The sequence below is a fragment of the Cystoisospora suis genome (genome assembly GCF_002600585.1).
Source record: "Cystoisospora suis strain Wien I chromosome Unknown contig_5006, whole genome shotgun sequence".
Lineage (NCBI taxonomy): Eukaryota > Apicomplexa > Conoidasida > Eucoccidiorida > Sarcocystidae > Cystoisospora > Cystoisospora suis.
In genome coordinates this window covers 1-22,066 of record NW_027157798.1, presented here as the reverse complement: position 1 = coordinate 22,066, position 22,066 = coordinate 1, and the positions used below count along the sequence as shown (strand labels likewise).

At 47.4% G+C, this 22,066-nt stretch overlaps 2 protein-coding genes across 2 annotated transcripts; one reads left to right on the top strand and one right to left on the bottom strand.

Annotated features, from left to right (window-relative positions):
* Positions 1-250: 250 nt before the first annotated feature.
* Positions 251-3,229, bottom strand: CSUI_008764 (uncharacterized protein). The gene has a single exon (XM_068068889.1). The coding sequence runs from the start codon at positions 2,697-2,699 to the stop codon at positions 1,401-1,403; it is 1,299 nt and encodes a 432-aa protein (XP_067919136.1). The 5' UTR covers positions 2,700-3,229; the 3' UTR covers positions 251-1,400.
* A 160-nt stretch (positions 3,230-3,389) lies between these two features.
* Positions 3,390-22,058, top strand: CSUI_008763 (ap2 domain transcription factor ap2ix-9). Its single transcript, XM_068068888.1, has 7 exons — positions 3,390-4,955; positions 5,606-5,698; positions 6,610-6,679; positions 7,595-7,697; positions 7,831-8,362; positions 9,223-9,307; positions 9,819-22,058. Exon 7 carries the CDS (start codon positions 14,016-14,018, stop codon positions 19,950-19,952), a length of 5,937 nt encoding a protein of 1,978 aa, XP_067919135.1. The 5' UTR covers positions 3,390-4,955; positions 5,606-5,698; positions 6,610-6,679; positions 7,595-7,697; positions 7,831-8,362; positions 9,223-9,307; positions 9,819-14,015; the 3' UTR covers positions 19,953-22,058.
* The last annotated feature ends 8 nt before the right edge of the window (positions 22,059-22,066 follow it).

Below are 22,066 nucleotides of genomic sequence, written 5' to 3'. Positions count from 1 at the left end.
CCTACGGGCTCTTCGACTGGAGGCGGAGCAGGAAGCCATCCATGCCAAGAAAAGGTGAAACTGCGGCGGTGTAGTAAGAAAGCCAAATCCCTACTGTCTCTTTCGTCCCACTCTGCCTTACGTTTGATGGGTAGTAAAAGAACAACAAGATTTTCTTCTTCTGGTCGCATGCAAATTTGAGGCTATCACAACACATACGCCTCCTTCACTCTCTCCTTCTCTATAAAAAAATAGACTTCCCAGACAAAGAGCCTGACTGGAAAGGAAAGAAAGAAGGCAAGATAAAATACACACTATCGCTCTTTCTATGCCCATCAGATAAGCTGCCCAGGTAACTATACACGTACATGCCAGCTGATCTTCATATCTCCATGAAGGAGCATGTACATCATTCTATCTTTAGTCTGTCTATCCATGTACGCCTCTATCTTGTTCTCGGCACCCAGACGAGGACAGCATGTACACTCGAACCTCCTCACGACCTGAGAGCATTCCCATTCTACCAGAGCATAAAACAACGTCCCTGGACAAGAATCTACGTTTATACGCATACATTTTCACCTATCCTGTAGAAACAGATGAAGAAATGTACATGCACGGACACTTCTGTACAGACCAGTTATTCTTTCTCCGGGAAGAGAAAATGAAGCTGGAAGAGTTGGTCTTCCTTCTCTTCAGCCCGAAGAAACAGATACTGACATTCATTACCCCTGGGCATACGCCACCATGCCGTACATACACCTGAGATCCCCCCACGTCTCTACACTCGAGAGAAGAACCAGGGAGAAAAACTTCAGCACCCTCTTCGTCATTTTCATCCTCTTTCTTTCTCGCGCATGCGCTCTTTTCAGATCTTTCAAATGAAGCGCGAGAAAGAAGGCCCGTTTCTCTTCAGATGCCGAAGAGAACTAGGGGGTGAAGATTTCTTCTTCTTTCTTGTCTTCGAAGAAATCTCCAAGAGATGGCAAGAAGCTACAAAAAATCGGCAGGAAAGATTTCTCTAAACATCAGGATAAAGAAAGAGGGGTCGTGAACAAGAAGGAGAAGAAGAGATGGACAGATCGTTCGCTAGGATCTTTGTATGTGTGACATTCCACTCTTTGTATGTAAGAAGATTCATCAATAATTTACACGGCTGGAGACTTAGCCTTGCCCTTCTTCTTCTCCTCTAATTTTTAAAACCTACTCATCTGATTCCTTTCTATATATCTAAGGAAAGAGATTCATATATGAACGTATATGGAGAGATGCCGATGCAAATATAGATGCGTTTGCACATCCATACAGATGTACATCTCTCTCTAGCTCTCTCTTCGTAGCTGGATGAAAGGAAAGAAGCCCCTTCATTATGAAGCTACTGTACATCTTCGCTTCTTTCTGTCGTGATGTTTTGCCTCTTCTTATGCAGAGAGATAAAACTGATGGAGAGGATGAGCCGCCTCGAGACGAAGAAGATTTTGAAGAAGATGAAGAAGAGAAAAACTTTTTGCCAAAAGAAAAGAGGCGAAAGACTCAAGAAGAATATCCTCTTCATCTGTCCTATCTAACAGAGATAGAAGTAGAGCTGAATCTGCTACCCCCTCATCGCCGTGGAGAAGAAACGAAAAATCTTCCTCTCTTGGCTTCGAAGAAAAGATTCGCTTCCTCCCTTCATCCGAGTCTCTCTCTCCCAGTCTTTTTCCGTTCTCCCCGTCACTTCTATCTTCCGAAGAAAGATAGAAAAACGAAGAAGAAGGAGTGCACACCCATTCAAGCTTCTCCAATGATCTCCTTCTTGCTCTTCTTCTTCTGGCGCTTCTTCTTCTCTCTCCTCTCCTAGAGTTCTTCTTCATGATCGGCCGTTCTTCATCCGGAGAGAGACAGAAGACAGAAGAAAGACTAGACAGAAAGAAAGCTTCCCCTAGAGAGAAAGACAACAGTGAAGATACATCATCTTGACAAGGGGGATTCAAATCAGTGTCTTTCGCGGAAAGAAAAGAGAAGGAGAGATCTTTGAAAGGAAGCTGAAGAGAGAAAGAAGCTAACGAAGAAGAAGGATGAAAGATATTTGAAAGACAAAAAGAAAAACAAGCCGTCTCCTTGTCGCTTGACAAGAAAGAATCTAAAGAAGATGAGAGAGACGTCGTTTCCTTTCTATCCCTATGTTGCCTTCCTGGATAAGAAAGAAGAATGTGACGAGAAAAGAAGAGTTTATCCAGATCTCTCCGATTCTCTTTCGCCGGCTCATCGCCACATCTCTCTACTCCGACTCCAAGACATGCATTAGTTCTTCCCTCATAGACAAAATCTCTCGTCGGTCGCTCAGATTTTTTTTTCTCGTAATGATGAATGACCTTAGCGCATTCAGAGGAATCAACCTTCTCTTCCTTAGCTGGATGGAGAGAGTACGAAGATCCCTTCCTTCTTATCCAGGCGAAAACATCCTCTCCGTCTTTGTTTCTTTCCTTCTTTAACATCAGCTCCATTCCTTCAACGTCGTCGTTGCGAAACGAGTCTTCTTCTTTCTTCTCTTTTTCATTTCTATCCCTGTCGATACATGAACATCGATGGATATCTTCTCTTCCAGCTAGTTCGCTATTATCATCTTCTTCCTCTCCACTCAGTCCCACCTGGACAAGAATCGAAGCCTGCTCTCCCTTCTCAGCTTTCTCCACCTGTAATGCGGAAGAGGAGGAGAGCGGGGTGTAGATACAGACCATTGTCTACACATGGGAAGAAAACGTGAACAACAGGAAAGGGAGCATGTAAGAAAGAAAACAGCTGGAGCTGACCTTTCTGGAAAAAACACAACTCAAATACCTTTCTTTGTCCTTTCAAATTGGAGAGAAAGGAGAGAAAAGAAACAATGCCTAGGTACTTTATGAGGAGAGATTATGGAACACATTATTCTCCCACGGAAGACGCAAGTTGACAAGAAGGAAAAAACCCAGAAAGGATCTTGAAATTGCACGCAAGCGGATTCAAATGAAAGAAAAACCTTTTCAAAAAAACCTGAAAGATGACAAAACTGAAACGAAACAACCCGGAAAGTCAACTCTAACGAACTGTTACCCACCAGGGCCGGCTTGCTGTCTTGTGGGTGGGGTGTACGTACACCGGAGAGATCCCTCGAGCAGACAGAGACTGGCGGTAGGCAGGACTGGAGACTGTTAATACTCCTCCAAGACTTATAGACTTGCATGCATGTGAGGAGATGGAGTAAGAAGGAGAGACACATAGGACGGGAGACCGGCAAGAAAATGAAGACTCTCCAGTCGATAGGGGGGAAAGGTGCCGGGATGTACGAAAGCCTTGGGGGCGTGGTGCATGCATGCAGCTGGGGGGACAATCGATCGATTCTCAAACAAAAGTTCTCTCGATGCTGCATGTACTCGTCATTTTCCTTGTCAGGAGACATACAAGGAAATCTCTTGCTTGTTCTTGAAATTTCTCTCCTGTCCAACTTCATCTTCTCTCTTCTCTTTTGCTGGAAAGACTCATAGTCAGACGGGACTGTAGAGGCAACTTTCCACGCTTTTCTTTGTTATCTTCTCAGCCTCTGTGGGTTTTGTTGGAGCGACCGACCCACCAACAACCAGAACAATGAAGCAGTTTTTCTATACAAGATAAAAGAAAACTTGGCTCGCTTCTTGTAGGGGCGAAAGGTCATCCGACCTTCCTCCATGTCTGTAAAGTCTTTCTGTCCTTTCAATCTCCTTCATCCCTTTAAATGTCGCTCTCTTCTTGATATAGACAATTGTTTTAGATCAACGTCATTCACAGAGGTTCTATGGATGTGTCTGCGGTCGCATGTATAGTCTGTATGTCTATATATGTATGTGTATGACTGTAGGGAAGTGGATAAGAATCTACGGCAGTACGCGCACGTGTAGAAGCGTGAACGGGTTAAGGCAAATGGTTGACGAGAGCTGTTAAAGGGTATTTTCTTTCTTTCTCATCCTTCTTTCTCTTTCGTTGCCTGCCTCTGAGAAGGCGAAGGAGCTTCTCAGCGAACATCACTCAGGAGAAAGAAAACTTGTGTCACCTTGTCATCTTGCCCAATTTCTTCCTTTTTCCTGTACATCTGTATCAAACACGAATGAATCGTTTTCATCTAGTTATGGTACGAAGAGCAAGAAAAGGAATCCATCTCTAAGACTTCGTTCGAAAGGTTTCTAAGCTGTATGTACACTTGGAGGTTCTTACTTCGGCATCGCCTACAGGCGTTCTTCCCATTGGCTTCCCTCGAGATAGAGACATCCTGCTTCTTCTTCGCTTTTTTATTCTTCTTGTTTATAACCCTAAAGCCTCTCAGTCTCGTCTCCCCGTAGAACTCCTTCACTTTACTTTCGTGAGGACGTTTCTCTCTCTCTCTAGTCTAGATGTCTGTCTCTAGCTGCATTGGTCTTTCTTCTTCCCTCTCTCTCGCGGTTTTCACAAGACAAAGAAAACGGTGGACTCCTCCCACTTTCTCGCCTTTTTCTCATCTCTTTTTCTCTAAGCTTGGTTTCTGTTAAAGAAAGGAGAATGTTATTTTTCTTATCCTACGCGCTTCTCGCAAGATGAAGGAAAGTCATCATAGAGAAGATGAAAGAGACTCCATCTCTTTGAAAGAGATCGAGTCAGCCAGTTCAGCCATGATTGTTGATGGAAAAGATTTTCCCGAAGAAAAGGCGAACTCCAGCGCCAGCCTCGCCTCTGCTTCTCCCAGTCAATCACGTACAGCACTTGTTTCAGGTGTATGTACACCCGCTTCGGAGAAGACACTCCATCGACATCAGCCTTGTAATGATGAAGAGAAAAATGAAGCCGACGACCTTTCAAGTAAAAGATACCCAGCATACGGAGAGTTTTTGATTCTCTATGGAAGTCATGAATGTGTTTTACCGGTGATCTTAAGAAGGGGAGGAGTCCTCAATACTCGCCTTGGAAATTATCGTCACGAAGACATCATCTCTACACCTTACGGATCAAAAGTACGGAAATGAAGGAAGAATTTGAAACGTGTCTTAAATGAGATAGATACTTTTTCTTGGTTCTTTTTGTTGTTCTCCTTTTAACCAAGTAGAAGGTGGTGATGTGGGAGGAGAGGTGTCTCCTAGTCTGTTTCGGGTGTATGTACACCTGAAAGAGTACCCGTGTGTTTATGGCTGAATGGGGGAGACGGAATCATTCAAGAAAACAGTGACTTCCCTTCTGCAATCAGCTGAAGTGCAAACACATTCCAGAAACAAGCGCTCTTACGTGCTGCCTGTCTATCACCCTTACTCATATCCTCGTGCTCTCGTGTTTATATTGCGTGTCAGGATGCTTTTATGTATCTACGTCTCACTTAGTCTCTCAGTGTCTTTACATTTGGTGTCTATCTTTCTACGCGGGGGTAGGTATTGAGGATGAGGTGAAGCATAGAGAAGCGGTTCATGGATTTCGGGTGTATAGGCAGATGACGGCGAAGGAGGCCCATTCGATCAGACCTCCTCTTGTTGTAAATGACAAGCAAGCATCTTTCTTTCTTCCTCTGTGTCTTCTTTTCTCTCCTTTTTTTTTCTTTCTTCTGTATGTGGACGTGGCCGGGATTCTCTTGAATGAGGTGAGATTCGGCGGACTTCTTCTGTTTTTCCTGTAGGTGTATGATCGCAAGACAAGGAAGTGGCTTGTTCCCTTCCATCCTACTCCTTCCCTTTTCTCTCTCGCTTTGACACATCGCACTCAAATCCTTGTAAGATGAATGATTCTCCTCTTCATCTCTCTCTGTCTCTCTGTGGAATCTCTTAGTAGATTGGAGTGATTTCAAAGGATAATCTCGGAAGAAAGAAGATGAATGAGGCACAGAGAGACAAGTAACCATATAGATGCGGTTGGATTTGTTTCTGCTTCTTCATACCCTCTCCTCAGTTGCTATTTCAGAGTGTATGTCCACGGTCATGTGTACTACATCTGCATGACATAGATCACGTCTCTAGTTTTTGCATGGCCTTCCTTTTGTGCTTCCCGTATTGTTTGGACTTGTTAGGTTTCTCGTCATCCCTTTGCTTCGACAATAATCGTCTCTATCGTTCTGTATCTGCCAGTGTTCGAGTTGTATATGTACACTCTCTCTTTCTGTATGTATTCATGTGTAGATATGTATTCTCGCCTTTCTGTACTCCACCCTATATATCATTGCAAACACGTACTTCTACTTATCCGCATACATATGTATCTACGTACCTCCGGAGCACGGTACATCGCAGATGCAACTGTCCACATGCCGAGGCAAGTATGCGTCTTTGCATGTATCTCCTTTTTCTCTATCCGTCTGTGAAGTATCTCTCTATGTATATTATGATTCTTTCTCTCGTTCTGAAAGGCACTTTCTGTAGACGCTTCGGTCCACGGAGGTTTTCTTTCACCCAGCCTCTTTTTCAGCCCTTCTTTGCCCTTTTCTTTCACTTCGTCAATCAGTCTATCTATCTATATATAAGCGTACACATATACATTCACATGCACATATATATATATATATGCGGGTCCGTACCCCTGTGTATGGCTGCGTGTACGACTTCTGCCTATATTGTACGTAGACTATGTGTATCGATTGAGCATGCAATTTCCTCGTCTTCTTCTCTTGCTTTCTTTGATGAACGTAAGTACCACGCAGATATCTCAGCAACGCTAAGTCTTCTCGATATTGGACCAGGAAAGAAGATATGCGAGGCAGGTATGCTCTCACCGTTCTCACTGCTTTTCTGCTTATCTCCGTGTTTTTTCTCCCATATCTTTTTTCCTTGGATTGCTTCTGAATTCGCTAAGTAGAGTCGTTAACAATAGAGAAAACGGAGAGGGCTGTATCCTAACGTGCAACAACCCAGAAGCATGCACTCGAGTAAGACCGCCGATTTCCTTTGTGCATGGAAACGGCAACAAACAAGTCTCATGATAGATAGATAGATAGATAGATAGTACTGTGTCCGCACTGTGTTAGCTGTAGGAACCTGATCCATATACCTGAATCGTTTGTTGTCTTCTCATCAGTTTCGATGATTTGGCCCTTCGCAGCCAGGTGACTCCCCGGAGGGCGTGATTATTTCGAGGAGAGATTCGTCTGTCTTCACCTTGTTTCTTTACGTCATTCTTTCTTGACGCCCCTGGTAGTGGAGATTCTTCAGTCTTCAGGAGAAATCCAGATACACCTGTTTTTTCATCGGAGTGTCGGTATGTGGTAGACAGGTAGTAGCTGTTTGTCTATTTCTCTATGTCAGTTCATATGCGTGTCTGCTTGTATATCCGCGTCTCCCTACGTATGTGTCTATGAATCTATGTATGTATCTTTCTATGTACGTATGTATCTGTCTAGCGATCGTGCTAGCTCCGTCTATATTGCGGAAGCCCCATGAAAACGCTCGTGTTTCCCGCCAAATGAATCTATCGGAAAGGAGTCTACATTCCTCTCGTACTCGCTTCCGTGTTGACCGGCGTATCTCTACCTCTGACTACTTACATCTCTGTTTCTTCTTTTGCATGTTGAAGGATGGGTGTGTAAGTCTATAATGAGTGAATTGTCTCTATGTTTGTAACTGACAGAAGAGGACTCGGCGCTGTTTTTGTGTACTTTCTTCTCTTCTCATACACTCAGGTACTGGCTCAGGGTCTCTTTCCTTTCATTTAGCTCAAGCAGTCGAGGCGACGGGACATGTCTTTACCTTTGAATTTCACCTGCAAAGGAAACTTCAAGCGGAGTAAGTTGTCAAGTTCACCGCGAAGAATCATGTGCTGCGATCTAAAGTATAACCGCGTGCGTGTGATAACGTGTCTCTTTTTTGATAAGGTTTCCCTTTCCCGTTCTTTCGTTGCTGCCGTATGATTGTGTAGGTTGGATTTTGAACGCCTAGGAGTGTCCTCGATCATCACGTGCTTCCACCGAGATGTATGTGCGCATGGGTTTGTATTCCGAAGACAACGTCTCTGCAATGATAAAGACGGAGTAGGCTCTTCTTCTGATTCTTCTGATCATACTCTTTCTCGTGAGCATGGCGAGGATACCAAGGAACCGAACGGGAGAGAGGCAGAGAAAGCAAAGAAGATGATGGAGATTAACGGGTCGTGTGGTGGTAGCGGCTGCACAAATGCAGGAGAAAGTGAAGGAAAGGCTGTTACCGAAGGGACCGGAGAGAATGGATGTGAAAATTTTGAGAAAGAGGGCGAAAGGAGCGGAGAGAAGAGGCATATGAAAGAGGAACAAGAAGGAAAAGAAGAACGGAGGAAAGCCGACGGGGAGAAAGAAAGGAACGAAGAGACCTACGATACTGATGAGAAGCTTCCGTGTCCTGGATCGATTGATGGAGTTTTTCTTGATGTTCCTTCACCTTGGCTAGCCATCGATCATGTCGATGCAGCTCTTAAAGTAGGTGACACGGCATTTAAGACTGACGGCAGATGGCTGCTTATCTTGTGTGGAGGTGTGGGGCCTTCTTATGACACGTAGACACTCGCTTTGTCGGTCCTGAGAGGATGTCCTTGCCGCCGGTATTCAACGTAGAGCTGCCAACCTCGCGTCTGGTTAGGTATATGAACAGCAGTTCTGCTTCTCTCTTTCTTTCATTCCTTCTCTTCTCTGGGGGCTTCTCCAGGAGCTACTGTGTAGGTAGATTAGCTACACGCATTCGGGTAGTCATATTTAGTGACGGGTATATGCCTAGGCAGATACATACATAGGTGCGTACATACATACACACGCACGCGTTACTCACTTATACCGCACGTATATGCGTGCAAGCATCGGCCAAGCGCCGCAAATACGTCATGTCCTCGGAAAAGCGTATCTGTTCTCTCTGCGTCATGAGAAATTTCTTTTGCTGTCCTCCACATCTTTCAGTACTCTTTTTAACCGTTTCCTCTCCGTCGCTGGTCCTCCAGAGAGTACGGACCCTGTTTAGAAACTGTTTCGCTAGTAAAAGGAGAAACTGAAAAATGATAGATGAGGGCAGCATCTTGTCACCTTGCTAGCTGCTCTTCGAGCCAGCCCCGTCTCCTGATTTACGACACCCACAATGAAGCCTCAAACAAATGATGCAGACGGAGACGTCGACCAATTACTATTGAGCCTCCTCTGTATGTATACATGTACGGGTAGATGCACAGGGCGTATATGCTGAACTTTCCTACGTGTGCGCTACGTTGGAGACTGTGTAAGTGGTGCGTTCTATTTAAGAAACATCGACCGGGGAAGCGTAGATATGTTCGTGGTATGTCTTCTCTGTTCAGGAAAATGGCCGGTTTGTGAACTTCTCGCCCTGTGTCGAACAAGTCCAGAGGGTCTGTGAAGTTTTACATGCAAGAAAGTATAGGGGTGAGTTGAGAGCTGGCGATCCGGTTTATACGAAGTTTTCATGTATCTGTGAGTCCCAAGCACACCGCGCGAGCCGACTAGGGATACAGGAAGATTTCCTTTCTAGGAGAAGTGACTTCACTCCTGTCAGGGTTGGTTGTCTATTAGAGCGAGTGCTTTCCTGTGCCGGCTCTCTGCATTCCTCTGAGATAAAGAGAGGCGCGTGAGGTTTCGTAAAGGTTGTCCTTTCTTAAGCATGGCGGAAGAAAGACGATAGAGGACAGGGACGGCTCGTTTGTATGAAATCAATCTAGTGCTGTAGCGGACACAGCTAGTCGTTTCTCATAAAGGCCCAGAGGAGCAGTGCAGAACGGCTCATTTCCATGTTACTGATATTTGTTTCGTTTCTTGTCTTTCTTGAGCAGATACTGTCCTTTGTAGCCCCTATCGGAGTACGCCCTCCCTAGTTCTGCCGTATAATATGTTTGTGTTGATCCCACTGTTGTCTCTCCCACTTTGCTTGAATCTGCAGATGTCCGCACATTCGAAATTTTCCGGAAGCCGTGGGGTGTGTGGACGACGAAGCCAACGCTTCGCGTCCCTTTTTTCCAAAAACCTTTTCTCCCAGAGAACAAGAAGGAATCTGATAGCTCTTTTTCACCTAACCGCAAGAAGAAACATTGTCGGAGTGAAGACCTTGCCACCGAAGGTGGCGAGAGAACAAAGACGCAGATGAAGTCCCTGTCTACTTCGGACAACGGTGAATCTGTCTCAACAGTCGGTGAGCAGCCTCAAGGGTGTCTAAGTCAACATAGTCACTTAGAAGGCGGTGGCTCTGAGAAAGGAGCTGTGGAGCTGCAATCTGCACCTGGCCGAGCGAGCCGTAAAGGGAAGAATGACAACCGACTGGGTGGAAGGGCTGCGGAAAGCCGGACTGAGAGATCTGACAACAGCAAGAATACTGACAGTAAGGCAAGCGATACTTCAGGAAACTTAGCTACTTTTCCCGTGTTACTGAGTCATCTGTTACGGCAACCTCTGCCGCAGGAACACGCGTCACAGCTATGCTCTTCATTCACGAAGATAACAGGTGCAGCAGTTGGGCAAAGGGACGCAGAAAACGAGTGCTCAGTACCGGAACACAAAAGCGACCATAGGTCAAAACAACAAGAGGAGAAAAGAGGCGTGAAAAATGGTTCACTCCGCTCCTCTGAGTTGTCAAACGGAATGAAACGTCCAAGGAGTATTGGGGAAGGGGATTCTGATAAGCAAGACGCGCCGCCCTGGCATCAGTTGAGAGAGCCTTTTCTTGACTTCGAGTCCACTCACTACCCCCTTCCAATGAGGGGACACACAGGTTATCTAACTGTCGCCATTAAACCACGGATTTCTGACCAGCTCAGCCACATGTAGAGCTTCAAAGACACTAGATCGGTTCGGTGTGCCCGATCTCACCCGTGAAATGGCTTTTTCATTGGTGAGATATCACTGTTTCGTACGGATTTGAGATTCATTCAGTCCACCAAAGGCATGAGTAAACTTCTGGAGTGAGGAAACCTTTTGTTTCCGTCATCCGTTGTTGTGGCAATCCCCTTGATGAATCAGGAATGACAAAACTACCTAGGCCTCATGACACTAACTTGTCTTGTTTGGCGGCAGCTAGCTTCCCATTCCATTTTCCGGTCATTTGTATGTCAAGGGTAAGGAACACGGGTTTTTTTCGAGGTGACTCACCATTTCGGCGTCGTAGTGTCCAGCTGTTAGCTGCAGGTGATTTCTCACTAAACTTGAGATTACTAGCGGTTCAGCAGCCAGTCACCTTTCTCGGCCGGACAGCTCGTATGGTGGTCAGGGATCGGGGACGACACACTTCGGTTCTTCGTGGGTGCTACTTGCCGCTTTCGCCGGAGTTGCTTCCCTTCGTTCTCGGGTGCGGCCACGTCTGGGCCAGCTTCACGGAAATTCCGTCTACCTTTGCTGCGGGCGAAAGGTCTGATTGGCTCAGTTACACCTGTAGGTGTGCGGGCGCACCTCGAATTTACAGAAGCACGGTCACAGGCGTTTCCCAACGTACGTCGCGCAGGACCAGAAGTCTCTTGGGACTGACCAGTTGGGAAGGATCTAACAGTGCTTTCGTGTTCCATCAGCCCAGGGCAACATGGTGAGTTGCGGAGCGAAAGCCTTTTTGTTTAGCAGCTAGTGCGTTCTTCGTTACTGCCTCCCTACAAAATTAACTGTGGCCGGGAAGGGCTATCCCGTGACCGGGACATTCACTTCAGTAGCTCCCTCGCCCGACAAAGGTGTGTCTTGCTTCTTCCTGCTTTTTATTCACGTTGCTCAGTGCCCTCTTATCTTTGACCCAGGTTGTGTGTCTGACAGCCAGGAGCTTCCCAACACAGACTTGCGGTGGCTGCCGGGTGTGCATCAGCAAACGGGGGAGGTGTACGGGGTGGAAACCCGCCTACAGATGAGTCCTGTCTCCCACCGGAGCCCAGTGCGCGCAGATCTGATCTACTAAAAAAAAGATACGGTCCTGGCAGCGACCTTGTCATATTATTCGCCGGCAGGACGTCCAGTCACGCTGAAGGGAAAGGGCAGCGACCGATGGCGTACATACGGACCACTCTGGACACAGAGCTAGCTGTGGCCTTTACACATGGGACGGGCCAATGAGGTCCCCCCCCCAAGTGCTTATGACCAGCTCAACCGCCCCGTAGTCGCGATATGCTGCTGCTCGCAGCTAGCCAATGACAAGGCCGACGGCTGGCCGGAAGGAGGAGTCGCCTGCCAGCTACTGCGGGACGGCGATCTCCGGGCTCTCAGGCGGGGCGGCGGCTGGCGCTCACTAGCTTTTCTCTTTCAATGGCCGCCGCCGAGAGTGGACTGGTTGCGCTAGCCTTATTCTCGCCACCGGCGTCCTGCCGATTCATATGCTGAATTTTCTCCGGCACACGGTCTTTTTTGGTAATTTGGGTATATATGCTGCGTGGCGGCGGCGGCCTTTATCTGAACTGGTCAAGAAAATTAGGCGTCCCGGGGGCGGGCGGTCGAGTCTCCCGTTCCATTCAGTCGGAGTACAGTGACCAACGAGTGCTGCGGGCTCCCGAGTCCGGGGGCTGATACCTTCAATTCCCGTCAATAGGAGTCGTCGAAGAAAAAAGACGTCTTGTTTTGTAGTGGGCACTCGAAAGAAAAAAGGAAACTGTTTTTTGAGGTACTGTGCCGAGTGGTCTCCGGTCAGCGGAAGATCGACCAGCAGGAGGTGGGTGGGCTGTGGCGGTGTGCCAAACGGGGTGCGGGCGACGGGAAGCACGTTCTTTCGCAACCTATCTTTGCTGGTTTCATCCAAACAAGTAGAAAAAGCTGGGAGTGTTTCTTGGGACGGGCAGACACTCTCGAAGGACTTCGGAAGCGGCTGTTTCTGCGGACAGACTGCGAGAAGGTCGCCCCTGTTCACTACCTCCGGAAAACCACCGGTCTGGATAGTGGTGCTGCTTGGAAGTACACCGGGTTTGAACGCGAAGATTGCTAGCAAGGAGCTCTATGTTTTCGTTTGGACTTCAATTCAAAGCCTGCCTTTTCTCCCATTAGGCTTTTGACTATGGAGTTACTATGTCTCCGCGCGCTTCGTGGGAGTCACGTATCAGAGAGGAAGGCCACCCAGGAAGGGAAGCGCTGGCGATTAGCCTGTCAACGCGTTAACTTGACAGTCTTCGGCCCCCGGGCGGGCATGCAAGGAGGCGACCGGCACACCGGATGGTGGAAAGTGTACTTTCTCGCATTTTTCTTCTGCGGGGGCGTCACCAGTACTTTTTTTGATGTCTTCTGTTCGTTTCAGAGGCATATTCCCCTGTGGGACTTTCATGTGAAAGCTGTGTGAGTAGGCTGTCGGACGACCAACGGAAGAGGCCCGCATTCCACCCAGTGCACGAGACGCCAACTGCACTGTGTGCACACTGCTCTGGCGTCGGCGACTGGGGCGGTGGCAACACGTCTCAGTGTGTGTACATCTCGGAGAGAAAAAAAGAGGGGATTTTCGGAGAAACGCGTTCACGAGTTCCTCAAATCGTTCGTGTAAAAACCATGATGTCGCGAGTGTAACGAGAGAGACGCAACGCTTTCCACGTACGTGCCCGGTCAGCGTATGTTGCCGCCGGGTTTCCGTGCATCATCCCCCGCTGCCCGGGAGCATATAGCTGTGTCAATTTGTGAAGATCCCCGACTTAGGTACTATTCTCTTTTACTGTAGTCACACCTCTTCTTGGCGCTGGCTCCCACAGACGAGCCGGGGTGGCTCGGTCCCTACTCGACTTACGAGAGTGCACGGTTTCGCGGGGCGAGGGAGACGTGTGTGTGTGTGTCTGAGCACCCGAGCCACAAGAGCCTCCCTTCCCCGTACGCTCCCGGACTGCTGCTGCAGTGATTTGAATGTGCAACGCAATTCTTACAAATTTTGCCTTCAGTGAACCTTAATCATCCAGCTATAACTGACGATCGATTCTAAAATGCGCCCCGCCTCCTGTTGGCCTCCCACTCGCGCAAGCCCCCGCATTTGTAAGGGACTGCATTACCGGGATCAGGTATACGTCCAGAGGGCAGCTCTTCGTTTGAAAGACTTGGAAAGAGGTTCGGCCGTCATCTGTTCGAGTTCTTTCCATGCATGTTCATGAAGTCCATGAGGTTGAGTTGCACTCTTGAATCCTTTTTGAGGAGAGGATAATGCGCGGAGATGTCTTTCCCGTGTAAACAACAGCCGGACTCTCCGGGTTGCTTGAGACTTCCTAGTCAAGAGCAGCCCGACATGATGTCAGCCGGAGATACACGAGAATCTCAGTTGGTTTTACAACTAGTGTCATGGGATCCGACCGCCTCAGCAGCTCGCAATCTTGTTCGACACACGGGTCGTGGAAGGAGCACTCGTGTCGTGGAACGGGCTGGTCCTGTCGTCCCCAATACTCGCTGTGTCTCTTCCTCTTCCCCCACCCACTCTGCAATACTCGCCCAGTCTCAGCAGGCACCATCCTTTCCTGCAGCGGGTGTGCGATGTCCGGCCAGTCTCAAACAAGATGATCATCTTGCTTCAACATCGGCTCCGGGAACGGCCCCGAGCCACTGCTGTGTACGACAACCAGAAGCGAAGCTTTCTCAAGTGGAAAAGGGTGACGAGCCGTCTTGCCGTCTCCATCGAAAGCTTTCCGCTGAATTGCCCAGCAGTCTGGGGCAAGGCCCAACTTTTTCCTCATCCGTAGCAGAGGCTGTCTCCTGCTTTCGGCCTCATTGCCTTACTGCCCATACAACTGACAGTGGAGAATCAGCACAGAGACAAAATGAAGTCTCGTCAGACTCCAGGGGTTTCGCTCCTACCACTGAAAGCGACACAGGCAAGGATGAGGGGCGGAGAAACTTTTGTTCTGTGAAAGGAGACAGTAGCACAGTGGGAGTGAGTGAAAAAGATTTTAACCAGAAGCTCCTCCAAAGTGGAAGCGCTGAGACGGGGGAGGAGAAACTAGGAGACAAACAACAGAGAGATGTATTTAGCGGTAAGGGTAGCAGGACTACTACTACTACGACGACGACGCGTGAGTCACCCAGCCAAATGGAAACACAAGGGACAGGAGGGGGCGGAGCAGACATAAATACAGCAGAAACTTCACATTCTGACAGAGAGGAGCGAGACAAGTGCGAGAATCCTTCATCTGCTATAGAGAGATGTCAACCAGGGCATCATGATGGGGAACTCTACAGGCCTCCAAATGACCTCATCTCCCCTGGTGTGGTGCCTCTGTCTTGTTCCCGACTGTCTCCGGAGTCTTCAGACAGTAGAAAGGAAGAAGGAGAAAAGAATGCTGAAGAAGTGGATGGAAGCCTGTCCCCAGGAAAGAATGATTTCCACGATGTCAAGTGGGTACAGTTATCTCAAGAAATCACGTCAGCAGAAGAAAGTGAAGAAGGACGTTCAACAGCACCCGACAACTCGCCGTCGTCTGTCTCTACTTCTTCAAATGTTCCTCAGCTTTCTTCTCTTTCATATCATCGTTTCTATCAGAAAACGTCCTCTTCCACAACTTCTCTTTCTCCATCATCTCTCCTCTCGGTAGCTACAACGACGTCTTCTCCTCCTTCAGACTCTTCATCTCCATCTTCCTCCTCCTCGTCCTCCTTGTGCTCGTCTCCAAGTGTCATCGAAGCCGTCGCGTCTTCTCTTCTCTCCTCGGCTGTCATGTGCCCTACGGCACCTTCAGAAGACAGGAGTAACTCGGAAGAATTGCTTCTCTCTCTTCTTGGAGAAAAGAGGAATGAGGACCCTCTCTTCTATCGAGAAAAAGACCACGATGACCGTGAGAAACACCTGGCAGACTTCACAGAAAGAAGAGAAGAAAGAACTGTATCTGTCTCCCCGGAGTGTCATAAAGAGGATTCTGTTGAAGAATTTCTCTCAATCGAGAGTGACAGACATACAGCTGAAAACCACAGAGAAGACTCTCATGAGTCGACCCAGGATGTGGAGGATGAAAGAAAGAGAGAAGGAAAAGGAGGAGGTGTCCGGAACGGGATTAGGCTGCTCCAAGAAAGCGTCGATTTTAGGAAGGTAGGAGACACTCGGGGAGATACTTCGCATGCCAAGGGAGAAGACGACTCAAAGGGAGAGAAGGAAGGAAATGACAAAGATATCAATGATAGAAATTCAGCTGCAATAAGGACAGATCAAGATGCCAGTCACAGTCTTTCCGTGAATCTCGGTAGCAGTACGAGGAGACGTTGTATTAGAGACGAAGAACTGGGACAAGAAGAAGAGAAGAAAGAAAGCTTAGATCTGAGCAACAGCATGAAGAGGCTGCTCACACGTTATGTTCGAATAGAGGAAGATAAACATCTTCTTCATCTTCATCATAGCATTAGATTAGTATCTTCCTACCATCTTGGTAAAGACATGAAAGCGACAGCAATTTTTTCTTCTTCTTTACCTCCTCCTTCGGCTCGTTCCTGGCCGTCTCGTGGCAGCCCTACAGTACAGAGAGGCAAACAAAGGATAGGTAGGGACCCTTCAGAAGATGAGGAAGAAGAAGAAGTCGAACTTTTGAAGCAGCTGGGCTCTATACTCCGGCAACTTCTTCGCTTGCAAGAAAGAAAGACGGGGGAAAGGAAGAAGAGAAGACTAGCTTCTGTGTCTATGAGTGAAGTCGATGAAGGTAGAAAAGATTCGCCGTCCTTTTCACAGATAATGAAACACAACAAGAAGGAAGGGTTCGTATGCTCTCCAGTGAAGGAGAAAGAAGATAGGCGAGAGAAATCGAGAGAACCCGTGCTTGAAGAAGACAGACAGCTGAGACAAGATGACGGGAATGATCGAGATCAGGCGAACCGTCTAGGTGTAGTGAAGGAAGGAGGCACACGGGGGAATTCGCGGAAGCATGTGAAAGATCAAGATAAAAACGAGGAAAGAAAACAAGAGAGAGCCAGAGAAAAAGAAAAAGAAGGGAGATGTAAGAGTAGTCGTAGGAGGCCGGAGAATCCAGATGGTGACTTGGCGTGTCGCTTGGACGGGTATAGAAAGGTGCTGGCAGGAGAGGTCTTCTCAAGAGAAACCTCTTCTTTCCAGACGTCAAAACAGGTCCAACCTTGTCAACCTCTCCAAGAAGAAGATTGTCGAAAGCGAGCTGTACATACACCCTCTCACTGGGATGGTTGTTCTTCTGTTACGCACAGAGATCTTGTAAAGAGTATCAACTTACAAAGTACGATGGAAAGAGCCGCAATTGCAGCAAGGCTATCTGACGCTCAACAGGCCCCGTCTTCCACACGCCTTCTCTCCTCGACTTTCATGGACGCCTCCCGGATCTACAGAGATGCTGAAGAGAGAATGAGAAGAACACCAGGAAACGGTTTAATTACGGATACGTCGCTCGTTCTTTCGTCGTCAAAATCAGATCCCTCGTCGTCTGAGAGTCTTCTCATGAGTCATGTTGCTTCTTCTATCAGTGAGAGGATTGGTCTACATCGAGTCCGTACGGAGGAGGGAGCAGACCTCCGCATGGAAAGAGGAAAGAAGAACGAAGAAGAGAAAGAGAACTTCTCCTGTGCCAAACGTTTGAAGAGCGATGAGTTTGATGTAGGGAAGAAAAGAAATCTTGCCGATCTTCAGAACGTCAAAGAGAGTGAGAAATGCTCTTTGGGAGCTATCCCAAGATCTCTTGAGGTCTCGTCATCGGGATTTTGTTCATTCAAAGAAAGTGATCAAAACGAAGAGAAAGAAGAAAGAGAAGTTGCACATTCTTTAGACCCGTTGAAAAATGACTTGAAGGTGATAACTGCAAATCAGAATGACGAGGGTGTACCGGGGGCATCTCTGCTAGGTGGAGTCACCAAGAGGGGGCGACAAACGTCGATCTCTTCAATGGCATCTACGGCAACGAAGACTGAAGAGTCTGAGGAAGGCTTGAGAGAAAGAAAACGAATGAGAGATGATAATGATGATAGGGAGGAACTAGGTGAAAGAGGAGAAGGGGAGGGTGAAAAGGAAGAAAGTCGTCTAGAAAAGATTTTTGAAGCCGTTTCGAAACTTCTGAGGGAGGGGAGAGCTTTATCTTCTTTCCTTCAGTCTTCGTCAACACATCCAGTACCATCGCCACTGAGCTTGGAACAAAATGAAGAAAGAAGAGAAAGAGAAGCAGGAGATGACGGACAACGACGACGATCGCCATCATCAGGTGTCCGTACACCCCACATCGTCGAATGGCCTCCCGAACAGCTGGATGATTCGATCGACCATCGTGCAAAGGCAGAAGACGACATAGGGGTAGATCTGGATACCGATCACTCAAACAACAAGACCCTTGATGGAGATGAGGAGAAAAGAGATATCGATCCACCTGAAGGAGAGAAGATAATCGATAGTGAGAATGACGCTTCACTTCCTACAGCATCATCCTCTTCAACGGCATCACCGCCACCCGTCGCCTCTCAGATTTCTTCTGTCGACGAGAACTGCTCTGCACCTACTACTTCACTCCGTTCTTCTCTTGATAGTGGCAGTCGTCCCCATATGTATAGGTCTATCATTCGAAAGCTTGGGCATGCAGCAAATCAGCTAGCTCCCGAAGAACTGGTTTTCCTCTATCAGAGTCTAGCTTCGTCTGCTGACACCTCATGTCTCAAGAATGATAAGAAACTGCCCGTCAAAGATACCAGTGGGACTGAAGACGATGAGAGGACAAGCTTGGACAGAAGTTCACCTCAAGAAGAGAATCGATCCCTTTCATGCCGCGTGGCGTCTTCGTCGTCTCTCTCTGGTTCTTCAGTCAATCCAAGGTTATCATCGAGGAGCGGTCATCTCGAGACTATCAGATCATCTTCATCTTCCCCCTCGTCTTCGTTTCTTTCTCAACTTAGGGATTCCCTCTCTCTGCCGTTGTCTTCATGTGTAACAAACAATAACAGTCCTCGGTGTCTCTCTAAGGAGAGTCTAGAGACGTGTCATTCAGAGGAGAAAACGAATAGAAGCCACGATTCACATACAGAAGTCTATGCGTGCTTGTCATCGTTCAGAAAGAACAAGAAGAACGGCGAAGGGGAGTGGCACCATAACCTAAACTCTCTTCGTACTACAGCAAGTACGGAGATGGACAGGTGTCGAGCTCATTTTGAAAGACGCCCTAGCAAGGCCGATCAACGAGTCCAAATTCAAGAAGTTGAGGAGGAAGAAGAAGGTGACGATGAGAAGGGATACCTGGGTGAGATATCTCCTTCGTTATCTTCCTCCTCTTCTTTCTTTCGTTTAATTTCCTCATCTAGTGGAAAGGCACTGGGTCAACAGAGATCAGAATCTTCGCTTGTCTTTGAGGGGCGCAGCTCAGATCATCTTCAGAAAAATGACAGGAATCAGGATTTCTGTACAGGAGCGAAAACGATGAAGAATAGAGACGGAAGTCATGGGGTGTCTTCTTTCAAAATGATAGATATCTCTAACGCTGTGCTGTGTGAAGAAAGAGGAGATCTTGATACACCGTCATTCTCTTCTTGTTCTTTCTCTTCGCCGTTGAGGAGTACAACGTCATTTGCTGGAAAAAGGATTGTATCTCATGATAAGCTTAATAAACAAAGAGACCAACAGGTCTTCATTCTTCCCTCGTCATCATTCTCATCCTCCGCTTCGCCCCCTACTATCTCTTCACCAAGTCAATCATCTCTCCTGTCATACAGCGAGGGGCATAGGGAAGGTCTATGTACACCGTATGAAGCGCGGGATCGTTACAAGCCACCAAGTGAATGTGGAGCTGTCCGAGGAGTGTATTTTGATGTAACGAATCAAGCGTGGGCAGCAAACATGCGAGTCAATGGTAAAGTGCAGAAGAAAAGTTTTTCTTTGAAAAGATATGGAAGAGCCGCTAGGCGGAAAGCCGTTGAAGCACGTCGAGAGATGGAAAGGATTTTCGGAAGGACAGCCACTCTGCCCTATATCGAATGCTTTCCATCTGTCTTCCCTCCCCCATCTTCGGCTTCTCACTATTTATCGCCTCAACAGCATAGCCAATGTTATGTTGCACCTCACTTTCAGTATCCTAGGCATCTCCACTATCCTGGCGATCATACCAGCACGCCCTCGTCTGTCGATGTGGGCAGGAGAGATGCGATGACGAGCATGATGGAAGGAAAAAATTCTTGGTAAAATTCTTCTTTTTGTCAACGAGAAGCCTTTGGTCACGCACATCAAAGAAAAGGGGATAGTGCAAATCTCTGTCTTTCTTGGTTTGCCACCTGTGAACTTTTCGTGCCTTGAAGAAAGCCAAGACAACAGAGACCCGGCCTTGTGATAATGTCTCTTGCCCGGCGTTAATAGACGATGCGTCAATAGAAGATGTGGGGGAGCACCCGAGAATCTTGGCCAATGGTCTTTTTTAGAAGGGAAGCTGTATGTGTGGAAATCGAGTGGAAGGTAAGTGCGTGTATACAAGGGATGTCTGAGGGATGGATGATGACGACGACGGCGAGGCATCTCGAGTGACGGAGAATTCAAGAAAGAGAAGGAAAGGGAGAGAAAAAACAGGGAGGAGAGAGCAGGAAAAGAGAGGTTGAGATAGGAATTCTGCTGATACTTTCCTTCGCAAAGATACGATGATATGCTGCATGTACCCTATTCGAAGTGAAGTACTGGTTAACAAGCAAAGAGAGACCTCCGCAACAAAGAAAGAATGGAAATCCGCTTCCCCCTTCTTATCCTTCTCAGGGAGCGTATGGTGAGGGTTGTTGATATCTCACCCTTACACAAGTCGATAGTAGGTACAGCTTCAGAGACTGATGCGCTCCGCGACTTCCTGTTCTTTCGACGTTTGAAGAGGAAAAGCGAGAGAGAGAGAGGGGGAAAAGCCTTCGTTTTTGTGGTGATTTCGCTGAACGAAGATGAAGTGGTGTATGGGCTGGGGTGTATAGAGAAGTCTTAGGGAGGTGTGATTGATCGTCTTGGCCTATTCAAGAAGGCATACACAGGCTTCAACTCTGTCTGTACATATGTATACATGTGTGTAGACTAAGTATAACAAAGACGTACCAATAAGATATGTAGAAATGGATGCTGTATCATACCGCAGGGACGGTTTTGCTTCTCAATCATCGGATGGGCTGTTGCGGCTGCAGAAAAGATCCGCATAACTGCATGCAAATACGGACAAAATCAGAGGGAAAGACTCATGGAGGAGGCATGTATGGGCGTAGAAAGAAGACTCATCAGCAAGAGAGAGAAAGGCTTGCGATGTTTCTACGCCCTTTTTCCTCCGACGCGAGCAGCTATCTCGCTCTCTTCTCAATGCTATTCAGGCCGTAGTGAGGTCAGAAGAGGGAATCATATCAATAGGTGAAGGGAAGGTGTATAAACCGAAACACACGCCGGGGGATGGTGTTCTTTCATATTCTCTTGGCGCAGAGAAGAAGAGTAGCAGGGGAATGTCCTGTCATGGCGAACTGAGTGCATTGTCTACCAAATCTTTCTTTTTTACGAGGGAAAAAAAAGGGTCTACCTATACATACGTATAGTCCTCATGGCGTCTCTCCATCCTTCTCTCCACAGTCTGATTTCCTGGCGATCCTGAAGGGACTGTGTTTTAGGTATAAGGCAGAACATGGCTGGTTTTCTTATCCCGTCGCGCATCATCCTTGGAACATGAAGAAATAGCCTTTTCTGTGAGAGATTTCGAGTCATTTCATTCCAACTGGGTGTTGAACGCCATGAGGGAGAAAACCTTCTTCTTTCTCCTCTATTGACTGCCGTGACACCTCATGAGACAAGTATGTTCTCACCTTACTTCAAAGAAAGAGTTCTGTCCTACGTCTCTCTTATTCCCTTTCCTACAACCAATCTCAGTGCGCAGCCGTGCGGTGTATGTACACTCGAACTTCACTCCGTGTACGCACTGCGAGGAGACAATGGTCCTCCTTTTTTTGACTTATTTTTCGCTTAACAGTTCCTTTTTCCCCCCTTGCCGTCTTCTTTCTTGGAGCTTTTCCTGGGATGTTCTTTTGTCGTCAGTCTCCTTTTTATTTATCGCAGTCTTCAGTAGGGAATCTTTCACTTCCTTTTTTTGGCTAGACTTGATGGAAAGAAACAAAGCAGTGGGACATATATTGGAGTTTTCTCGAAGCTCTTCTTTGGTGAAGAAGAGAACCAGGGCAGTTTTCGTTTCATTCTTACTTGAAATTCAATGGGAATGGCTTTGTCCACGTCTGTGGTCATTATCAAGTGGAATCAACCCTTATACCCCCCCCTCCCCCTCTCCTCCTCTTATCCCC

Excerpts from the sequence above, each read along its gene's own strand:
- CSUI_008764 (XM_068068889.1), bottom strand. The coding sequence starts at position 2,699 with ATGGTCTGTATCTACACCCCGCTCTCCTCCTCTTCCGCATTACAGGTG.
- CSUI_008763 (XM_068068888.1), top strand. The coding sequence starts at position 14,016 with ATGTCTTTCCCGTGTAAACAACAGCCGGACTCTCCGGGTTGCTTGAGA.